General features: G+C 59.2%; 2 protein-coding genes across 2 annotated transcripts in view; one reads left to right on the top strand and one right to left on the bottom strand.

Moving 5' to 3' along the window:
- Positions 1-553, top strand: part of PLP2 (proteolipid protein 2) — a 3,079-nt gene extending 2,526 nt beyond the window's left edge. Inside the window, exon 5 of the mRNA XM_044911956.1 lies at positions 144-553. Coding sequence (XP_044767891.1) covers positions 144-166 — 23 coding nt within the window. The 3' untranslated portion in view covers positions 167-553. The remainder of the gene's footprint in view (positions 1-143) is intronic.
- A 59-nt stretch (positions 554-612) lies between these two features.
- Positions 613-9,939, bottom strand: PRICKLE3 (prickle planar cell polarity protein 3). Its single transcript, XM_021679476.1, has 9 exons — positions 9,819-9,939; positions 8,541-8,626; positions 7,513-7,696; positions 5,446-5,559; positions 4,966-5,103; positions 3,572-3,775; positions 3,269-3,455; positions 2,163-2,462; positions 613-1,382 (listed from the first exon to the last, which is right to left on the bottom strand). Exons 1-9 carry the CDS (start codon positions 9,858-9,860, stop codon positions 796-798), a joined length of 1,842 nt encoding a protein of 613 aa, XP_021535151.1. The 5' UTR covers positions 9,861-9,939; the 3' UTR covers positions 613-795.
- Positions 9,940-10,311: the final 372 nt, after the last annotated feature.

Raw genomic sequence — 10,311 nt, 5'->3', positions numbered from 1 at the left:
ATTGAGGAGATTAGGAAAGGGGTCTCCCGAAGGCCCCCTTATTGGTACTGATGGCTTTAGTGCCAATAAGTACCATAAGCTTCAGTATTACTTGTCTGGAAATGGATCCTACCAATGCTTTCCTCTCTTTTCCTCACTTGCAGACCCTGCAGATGGCCCGGTGTAGGTGAACTCCCTTCATTTCTCTCCGAAGCCTGCAAATAACACTTCCTTCGGAATAACTCCTCCCTGCCCTTACAACACTCCCAGCCAACTCCCAGCCTCTTATTGAAGTACAAGTGCCTTTATTGGAAGAATCTGTCTTCCTACCTGCCAGTCCCTCCTGGGTGTGGCCATCTTTAATGGGTGTGCCTCTGTCCCCCTTCCTTCTGCAGTACCCAAAAGGAGACACCTGTTCTGCCCGGACTATGCACCCACTTAAGCCACAAAATGAGAGGAGGAGGGAACCTCAGATTTCAGATTCTAGGCCCCAGGTTGTGACCCACACCAAGTAAACTCCTCAGTGTGGGGGGTGGTTCTGTGGAGGGATAAATAAACAGATGGTTAGAACATATGATAATGAATAAATTAATCCTTTGGTCAAATGTGGATAAATCTCAAGCATCAGGAGGGGGAAAATTGGGGAGGGGGACGGCTGGAGCAAGGAAGTGAAGAAGCCAGGCCTGTTTTCTGACAAATATTAAATTACTTCATTAACACAAACGGATGAAGGAGGAAGGGGATTTATGACTTCGGTTGGGGGATGGGATCATCTACACTGACCGGAGAACGGAGCCCTCCAGGACTACACTGCCTTCAAGCCACAATGCAGTTCTTGTCCCTGGCCTGGCGGGGCATCCCTGGGCGTGAGCTCCTGGGGAGCTGTGGAGATGGGGATTTGGGGGTTCCCGCTGCATTGTCCTGAGCAGGCCCGGGCCTGCACAGATGTGGGGGCAGCGGGATGCGTTCCCCTAGGAAGAAGCCATCCTCCTCTGAGGACTCGGAACTGGGGCTAGAAGATGAGCTGGAGCCAGATCCTGAGTCCGAGCCCGATCCCAAGTTACACTGGCGGTGGCGATGTCTGCCCGAGTGGTGGCGGTGATGGTGGTGGTGGTGGCGGCGGTGGCGACGGGTGGGGGCCCTGGGTGGGGGACTGCGTGGCCTGCGACGCTGGGCTGGGGGTGCACTCAGGGTCCGCCGCGGGCCTCCGTCAGACACCAGAGGGTCACGGAAGCTGACGCGAGGGGTGCTCTGGCGACCAAAGGCACTATCTTCCGGGCTTGGGTCGGGCTGGCTGGGGAGTCCCGGGGGCGGCTCTGGGGGGCCGCGGAGCCCCAGCTCTGGCATGGAGTGGCGGTGGGGGGCCCCTCTCAGAAAGTGGGCGGGCTCCTCAGGGCCTGCAACTGGAAAGAGAGATGGAGCAACTCCCTGTTATCTGGCCCCCGAGGGGAGGCCCGTGGAAGGGCTTTCTCTCCACTTCACCCCATCAGGACTGGGAAAGTGGGAGCAGCGGTCGGAGGAGGGCAGCGAGGTGGGGGGAGTTTGGGAAATGTGAGGGCTGGGGCAGGCTCTGGGTGGAGGGAATAGAAACGTGGCTTCTGATGGAAGGAGGGGGTGACATCGACTAAAGCCGACCAAGTTAGCCATAGAGTGGGGGCGGGGCCTGGGCGCGGAGGGTGGAAGGTCGGGGGTTTGGAGGAAAGGAGGAAGAACTTGGGTCAAGAAGGAACAAGCTGGGGCGCCTGGGTGGCTCAGTTGTTGGGCATCTGCCTTCGGCTCAGGTCATGGTCCCAGGGTCCTGGGATCGAGCCCCGCATCGGGCTCCCTGCTCGGCGGGAAGCCTGCTTCTCCCTCTCCCACTCCCCCTGCTTGTGTTCCCTCTCTCGCTGTGTCTCTCTCTCAAATAAAGAAACAAAATCTTTAAAAAATTTTTTTTTTTTTTTTTTTTTTCAAGCTGAGGCGAGGGGACGGGCCTTGTAACAGAGGGGGGCGGAGCCAGGGTTCACGAGGGGGTGTAGTGTGGGCTGGAGACTAGGCCTAGCACGGTTTGGGGGATGCAGCCGGGGCTGAGGTGGGGGCGGGGCCAGGGATGCCGCAGGTGAAGGGCCAGGGCGAGTCAAGGGGCGGGGCTTGAGATGGGGCGGGGCTCCGAGAGGCTGGGCGTGGCTCGAGGGTTAGCTTACCAGGCTCCGGCTCCGTGCTGGTCCCTTTGGTGGCGGTCTCCGCCGCTTCCTCCGTGGCGGAGAAAGAGGCCGTGGATGCCGCGAGAGGTGCGGAGACGGTGCCGGCGCTCCAGCTCCGGCGGCCGGTCGCCGAAGCCGTGGGCTCAGACCCCAGGCTGCAGGCTCTCGAGCAGAAGATTAGGCCGCGGCGGGGCAGGAAGGGGCGGCCCAGCAGGGCTCGCCCGCAGCGACTACAGCAGAAGCAGCGGTCTGAGGCGTGCCAGTGCTGGCCCTCATAAGCCATCTGACCCTGGTCCAGGCCTGCGGGGACCGAAGAGAGGGGGGGAAACTGAGGCAGAGCCGGCAGGCATATCCCCTGCCTGTCCTGAATGGCGCCCTTCTTGGGAAGAGACAGGGAATCTGAGGCAGGGTTCCTCAAGACGCCCTCCCTCCCAACTCTCCAGAATGGGGCCCTTCTCTGGAGAAAGCAGGGAAACCGAGGTTTGGGCTTCACCCTAAGGTTCCTCATCCTTTCTCTCCTGGAAACCGGCTGATGTCTCCTCTTCTCCCTTTCTTTCTTTCCCAGGGTGCCCCCTCCCAGATTGGGGGTGGGCATTGGACTCTGAGATGTGGGTCAGGCTTAGACATTAAGAGGTGGCTTCAGGTGGACCGAGTGTAGAAGGTGGACGGAAGGAAAGGCCTGGGTGGGTGGGTGAGGGGCAGGGCTTAGAAGGTAGGGCGGGGCCTTGGTGGGAAAGGAGTGGGTCTTAGAGGGTAGGGTGTGCCTTAGGAGGTAGGACCTTACCTAGGCTGATGCAGGAGTCTATTTAGAGTCTGGGGGAGTTGGGCCTTGGCTGAAGGAGTAAGAGGGTAGCCCCAGGGGGCTGGGAATTAGAGGGAACCCTGGAAGTGGGCCTAGATACGCAGTGGTGCCTAGGGTCGTGCAGGGGGGTGGTTTAGAGAGTCCAGCATGATGGGGGATACTGGTGAGGGACTTGCGGAGAGGGGTGGAGGGCTATGGTGCCGGCGCCCGACTCCAAGTATGGACTATAACGGAGGATCCTGGTGCGGCGGCGCTCCGGCCCAGCCGTCCATCTGTCCTCCGGTCCAGTCGCCTGTTCACCCACCAATGTGCTCCCCACAGCCGTCACAGTACTCCGCGTGGCGGGCCTCGTAGCAGGCACAGCAGTGCGGGCGGCTCTGACGCATGACGTAGCGCTGCCCTCCCAGCGAGACTTCGCACTCGAAGCAGCAGAAGTGACCCATGTGCCAGTGCCGGCCCTCGGCCTCGGTGCACTCAGGGGAGAAGATGATCTGCAGGGGGGAGGAGGGGGGGACACACACGGTCCACTTCGGCCATCAGAAGGGCCTGCCCCTGGCCCTGCTCACCCTCCACTCCCACCCCGGGGAGGGCGCAGAGAGGCGCGAACCTCGTCGCAGGCTTGGCAGCGCGGGCGCAGGCGTTCGGCGTGGTGGCGGCCACAGTAGACTTTGCCAGCATGGTAGAAGTAGATGAGGTCCACCAGCAGCTCGCGGCACGTGGAGCACACGAAGCACTGCGGGTGCCAACAGGCACCCAGGCCTGCTCGGCTGGCGAATACGGCGATGTCCCCGCCTCCGATCTGCTTCCCGCACTGCCAAATGACAGAGAGACGCTGCCGCCGACATGGTCAGATGGACGGGGGTCAGCCAAGGCCTGTCGCACGTGGGCCTTCCCCTGGCTGACCTTTGTGACTGGCTCCACCTGTGGGGCAACTTTTAGGCGGGCCCTGCCTACGCGGGAGGGTCCCCTAGAGGCCCACCGGACTCCTGGGGGTGGGAAACCACAGAGACAGGCCCTTCTAATCATGGGTGGCCTAAAAGGGAAGTCGTGTCCTCAGGGCGCTGGGGAAATCAAAGAGACAGGCTAGGCCCAGTAGGGGAACCTTAGTGACAAACCTCACCTAAGACCTCAACAGTAGGATCTAGGGTTGGGCTCCACCTACCCAGAGGGGCCTTGAAGACAAATTCCACCCATCACTGGGCCCTACAGACAGGCCCTGCCACTGTGGGTCAGTTCTTTTTATTTTTTTAAGATTTTATTTATTTATTTTTAAATGATTATTTATTTATTTGACAGAGAGAGAGAGAGAGAACAAGCAGGCAGAGCGGCAGGCAGAGGGAGACGGAGAAGCAGGCCTCCCTCGGAGCAGGGAGCCCGACACGGGGCTCAATCCCAGGACCCTGGGATCATGACCTGAGCCGAAGGCAGACGCTTAACGACTGAGCCACCCAGGCACCCCTTATTTATTTCTTTGAGAGAGAGAGAATGAAAGAGATAGTACGAGAGGGGGGAGGGTCGGAGGGAGAAGCAGACTCCCGCTGAGCAGGGAGCCCGATGCGGGACTCGATCCCGGGACTCCAGGACCGTGACCTGAGCCGAAGGCAGTCGCTTAACCAACTGAGCCACCCAGGCGCCCTGTGGGTCAGTTCTTAAGGACATGTCTCAACCACAAGAGGACCAGAGAGACAGCCCACGCCTCACACCCACTGTGAAGAGGGAACTAAGAGAAGGTCCACTAGGGCCTCCTTAGAGACCGACCACATTGGACGGTGAGCTCTGAGGAACAGGCCCTGTCCACCAGGGGGCCCTATAGACAGATCTTGCTGGCCAGGGAGGCCTTAAGGCATGGTCCCTGCCTAACAGTGGGATGTAAGGAAACTGACCCCATCCACCAGAGGGGACACAAGAGACAGACCCCTAGGGCTTAAGTGGCAGGCCTCATCTTCCCAGGGCCTAGAGCAAAGGCACTGCTCTCACTCACCGGGGCACTCCCTGGCTCACCTCCTCACAGATGGCCCCAGTGATGGTCACAGGGAAGATGCGCACGGTGCCACGGCCCAGATTCTCCCGCTTCCGCTGCTGGCTGAAGGCTCTGAGCTCTTTCTTCTCCTCCTCTTCCAGTGCCGTGCAGTACTGTGCCTGGGGTAGGAGGGTCTTCCAGGCTCCTCCCGCCATGCCTGCCCCCTCCCCTTCCAGAATTCATCCACACTTAGAGAGTTTACTTCTAGGCCTTAGTATATGGGGGTGCTTCCTGCCCGAAATTCCCACCCCTTACCTCCTCTCCCAGGGCTCAGGGCTCAGCTGTGGTTTGGCCGAGTAATGGCCCAACTGTCCCTGCCTGTCCACACCTTTCACGTCAGATCGGCTTCCCTTTCCTCCTCTGAACCTGTGCATTTCTTTCCAGCTGCCTAGCATTTGCCCCGGCTGTGCCCCCACCCCCCCAACTACCTGGCCTGCCATTCCTGTCTTCTCACTCCTCACCTCACTGTCGTGTGGGGGTAGCTGGTGCAGCAGCTGCTTGATCCTGTATTTTTCCCCAGGACTGTTGACGTAGGGAACCTTGTCCTCTGGGAGGCAGCTGAAAAATTGGTATACCTGGGAGGACGTGGGGGACGGGAGAGAACAATTGAGACTAGGGGTGAGTTGAGATGCAGTGGGATGGTGGGCCCCTACTTGTCGGACAATATTAAAGTCATCGTAAGGGACCGTCTACTGACACTCTCCACCTCCCCTTCCTACAGGCTGGATCATTTCCATCACCTCCCAAACATGCTGTGAGTTCGTTCAGGCCTTGACCCCACGTTTCTCTCCAGCTGCTGTCCACCGTTCTTTCTTTTACAGCAGAGTTCCTCAAAAGAGCTGTGGGCACTCGCCCCCTCCACTTCCTCTCCCATTGTCTCCAGACCTGACTGCAGTCAAGCTTCCCCACCGCCCCTTCCGTCCCTGCCCCTCCTCCAAAGCTGTTCCTGTCACGGTCATTGACGATGTCTGCACCTTTAAAATCATTTTTCAGGTCTCAGTCCTCATCAGCTGGACCCATCAGTAGCACTGGACACAGTCGATCACTCCCTTCTCCTGGCAACGCTTTGTTCCCTTGGCTTCCAGAACACTGTCCTCAGTTTCCTCCTACCTTATTGGCTGTTCCTTCTCTGTCTCCCTTTTGGGTCTTCTTCAACTAGCTGACCCCCAAATGCGGGAGGACCCTCAGGCTCATCCTTGGTTCTCTTGCCTCTCTCTACATTCACTCCCTTGGGAATCACATCCAACCTCATGGCTATAAATACCACTTTGTGGCTAATGCCTCACAAATCCATACCTCCAGCCCTGTGACACCTCCCTTGAGTGCCAGGCGGCATGGCCACTGCACTCAGATCTCTAACAGGCATCTCAGAACTCCAGATGGCCAAAACCAAACTTACGCTCTTACTCTTCAACTTGCTCCTGCCTTGGCCTGTCCCCTATCAGTTAATCCCTCCCTCCCTGAGGTCATCTTTGACTCCTCTCTCTCACACAACCCACAAGCAAATCCTCTTAGCTCTGCTTTCAAAACATACCTGGAATCTGACCACCACTCACTACTTCTGCTACCATTGTCATCAGTCACTGGACCACTGCACTAGCCTCCCCCTCACGGTCCCCCTGCTTCCGCCCTTGCCCCTACAGCCTATTTTCCTCACAGCAGCCAGAGGGAGCCTGTTAAATCCTCAAACAAACCACATCCCTTCTCTGCTCACAACCCTTTTGTGGCTTCTCCTTCATTCAGAGTAGAGGTCTAAGTCTTCTCCATGCCCCCCTCCCTACCCCTGGCCTCACTTCCACCCCCTCTCCCAGTCACTCACTCTGCTCCAGCTGCACTGGTCTCCTCACTGTTCCCCACATGGGCCAAGCACACTCCTGCCTCAGGGCCTTTGCATCGGCTATCCCTTTTGCCTGGATAGCTCTAACCGTGGCACTTCTTTACCTCCTTCAGGACACCCAAACGTCATTTTCACAGAGGCTGACCTGGGCACCCTATTTACAATTCTAACATTTCTCTTCCTCTACTCCTTCCCTGCTTTTTTTTTTTATTATTCCATAGCCCTTACACCATCTGACATATTTTTCCAGGCTTGTTTACTGACTGGTGCTCACTCTAGGAATCTAACCTCCATGTGGGCAGATGTATTTTGTTTGTGTTTTGTCCACTGCTGTGGCCTCAGTGCCCAGAACAGGGTCTGACATGCAGCAGGTGCTCAATAATTATTTGTTGAGCGAATCAGTAAATGGGGATGTGGCGAATGAAGTGCTGGGATGAGACCTGAGTTAAGCGGTAGAATAGGAGTGGGGTGAATAGGCCCCGACCAGCCCACTCAGTGGTCATTCAGTATTCCCCAAGAACTGGGGAGGGGGGCTGACCACCGTCAGATTGCAGAGGGGTCAGAAGGATGCATGCAGTCTAGTGTTGTCCCAGAAATAGGTTTCTACCTGAGTGTGTGTATGTGTGTGCCTGTGTGTGTGTGTGCACGTGCATCTCCTGGAGAACAAGAGTGGGTGGCAGCCTCCGGTCACCTGCTCTGGCTTGAGACCAGGGGGCACCCAGGCATACTCCTCCGAGGCACAGCCTGAGTCATCATCGGAGATGGAGTGGCGCTGGAAGTCTGAGATTAGCCGACACATGATGCGCTCCAGGTCCACAGGCACCGTGTGCACAGCGTGCTCCTCCCTTGGGCATTTGCAGTGCTGACAGATCTTTCTGAGGGGGCCGGGATGGGGGTCAATGGTTAAGGGGTAGCTCACTTGGAGTCCTGGGCAGCCCAAGGACGTCCAACTAAGGGGCAGGGACAGGCAGATTAGCACCACCCAAGGACTCCCGAGCCAGGACAAGGCTGTGGGCCCCGGGGGCGGGACTGCTGTGGGTAAGACAGGAGTGGAGGGCGAGGCTGTGAGCTGGGGGCGGGGCTGTGGGGTCTGCAGGCCATCCTCTGACTTTTATCTCTGGGACGCCAGACTTTCCTGGCAATGGGCCTGAATAGGGGCGGGGCTCTGAGTCTGAGATTGGAGTTATAAATTTAGGGGTTTCTCCTCAGGACTGGCTATGGAGGTTTTGGGGGAACTTTCCCTAGAGATGGGCTCTAGCCTGTACGGAGGCTGTGAACTTGTGGGCGGGTGGGGGCTCTGAGCCTGTGGGTAGGGCCTGAGTGTGCCGGCTGGTGGTATTTTATGAGATGTTTGGGGTACAGGGCTCCAGTGGGAGGATAGGACACTGGGTCCGGGAGAGGAGTTCTGAGCCTGAGAGGCGCTGGATGTCAGGGGACAATGCTCAGCGCCTGGGACTGAGGATTTCCCTAGGGATGGGACTCAGTGGCATGCGACAACACTTCTGGGGGCGGGGCTATGTGGCGGGTGGAGCTTTCCTGGGAACAGGACAATTGGGAACGAGTCAGGGGGCGGGGCCCTGAGTCTGAGCGTGAGGCTCCTCCCCCAACTGAGCTGCTCCGGTGGACAGGGCTCAAGCCTAGGGGTGTGGCCGGAGCTTCTAGGGGTTTCCCCTGAGGGCGGGGCCCTGACAAAGGCGAGGCCTTGGGATGGTCACCTACCTCCATCCATGCAGTAGGAAGCCGGGGCACTGCTCCCTGCAGGAGTTGCAGGGCTGGCCGCGGTCTGGGTCCTCCGCCTCTGGAGGCTGAAGAGGGTGGGGGCGGACGCGGGACCAGGCGAGGCGCGGGGGCGGGGAGAGAGAAGTCAACGCCCACCTCTCCACTCCAAGGCCCGCGACCGCACGCTGGGGCCTGTCCCACCAGGGCAGCGCTGGGCAGGCTGGGACAGCGCCGGCAGCGCGGGGGAGGAGGACACAACTGAGGTAGAGGCGGGGCAGCTGAGGCCACCTCCCTATATACCCCCTTTTCAGGGAATTCCCTTCCCCCTCACCCAGCCTTGGATACCTCCCACCTGCCTCTGACTCCTTCAGGCCTCAAACACCTCCCCCAGAACTCAGAATACTCTCCCCACCGGAGCACAGAGTCCCTAATCTCAGTGTCTCCTCCCAGGCCTCATCTTGGCCCCTTCTCCACCCAGGAGGCCAGCAGCATCCAGTTCCACAGGGTAGGAGTCTGAGGCCCCGTCCTTACCTGGGATCCCCACATGAACCCTGCCCCTCTTTTCTGAATCTCAACAGCCCCTCCCCCAAACCCTGGCTTCCCCCTTTCATACCCAAGGAACTGGAGACCCTCCTTCAGGATCTCAGGAGGCCCCTGATCCATTCAATAACCCCCACCGCAAGAAGCCTTGGCCTTTACCCTTCATATCCTAGGGCTATTCACTCCTCTGGACCACCAAACCCAGACCCCACTTAAAGACCCCTTCCAGAGGTAGAGCAACCCTGCTATCTAGGAACTCAGAAAGCTCCTGGCTCAAGTAGAAGCCTGGAAGCCCTCTTCCCCCACATCCCAATCCCTGGACCCTTAATATTCAGGCACCCCAGGAGTGTGGGACCTCACCCCTAAGATCGCCTTCTGCCAAGGTACAGGGAAAGTCCCTTCCCCCTTCCCTCCGAAGCTCAGGAAGTCCTCGCTCAGTCCAGGACCCCAGGATCCGGTCTTTTGGCCCTCAGAATCCCCTCCCAGAATTCACACGAGAGGGGAGACCACCAGGTCCCTGGGGTGCTGATAGAAGTGTGCAGAGAGGTGATTAGGGAGCAGGTGCCACCTTCCTCAATCCGCACGCTTCCAGCAGCCCCAGCCCCTCCGTTCTGGGAATCTGGTGACGGGGATTCCCAGACCCTCGGTGGAGCGCCTCCTCGTTATCCCAATCCCCTGCCCCCTCTCCTGGGCCTCAGTTTACCCCTGACTCCCACCGCTGCCCCGAGCCTCGCTCACCGCGCGCCCGGAGCGGCGCCTCCGGGACCCACGCGCGAACATGGCGCGCCCGGGAAGGGTCAAGCCGGACAGGGTCAGGCCGATGGAATCCTCGCGGCCGTCAGGCCACCGCGCGTCCGGCCTGGGAGCTCTGTTCCGTAAATCTGACACCGGCGTGGGAGGAGCGCGCCCCGCACGGCCCGCCCCTGGCCCTGCACTCACTCCCGGGCCAAGGCGCCCCCTGCCTAGAGGTGAGGGGCAGGCAGCCCAGGAGCGCCACACGGGAGAGCTCCCCAGCCTTCCTGCCCTGGGCCGGAGCCAGGCCTCGGAAGCCTCGGCCCCCAGAGCCCCAGGGTAACACATGGCCTCTCACGGACTATTCCAGGGCTTGAGGGCTCTGTAGTGGAGGAGGGGGGACTTGGAAGTGGTGCGCTAGGGTATTTGTGTTGGCGTTTCGTGTCCGTTTCTCTTGGATGTTTATTTGAAGGAGCGGTTAAAGCCACCTCTTGCCCCC

This window comes from Neomonachus schauinslandi, chromosome X, assembly GCF_002201575.2.
Source record: "Neomonachus schauinslandi chromosome X, ASM220157v2, whole genome shotgun sequence".
Lineage (NCBI taxonomy): Eukaryota > Metazoa > Chordata > Mammalia > Carnivora > Phocidae > Neomonachus > Neomonachus schauinslandi.
Note: the sequence above shows the minus strand (reverse complement) of the source record. Positions and strands in the feature narration are given on the sequence as shown.

Excerpts from the sequence above, each read along its gene's own strand:
- PRICKLE3 (XM_021679476.1), bottom strand. The coding sequence starts at position 9,860 with ATGTTCGCGCGTGGGTCCCGGAGGCGCCGCTCCGGGCGCGCG. Across the intron at positions 7,697-8,540 it reads TTCCTACTGCATGGATGGAG|AAAGATCTGTCAGCACTGCA; the intron begins GTAGGTGACCAT and ends CGGCCCCCTCAG. Across the intron at positions 2,463-3,268 it reads CGGCTGTGGGGAGCACATTG|GCCTGGACCAGGGTCAGATG; the intron begins GTGGGTGAACAG and ends CGGTCCCCGCAG.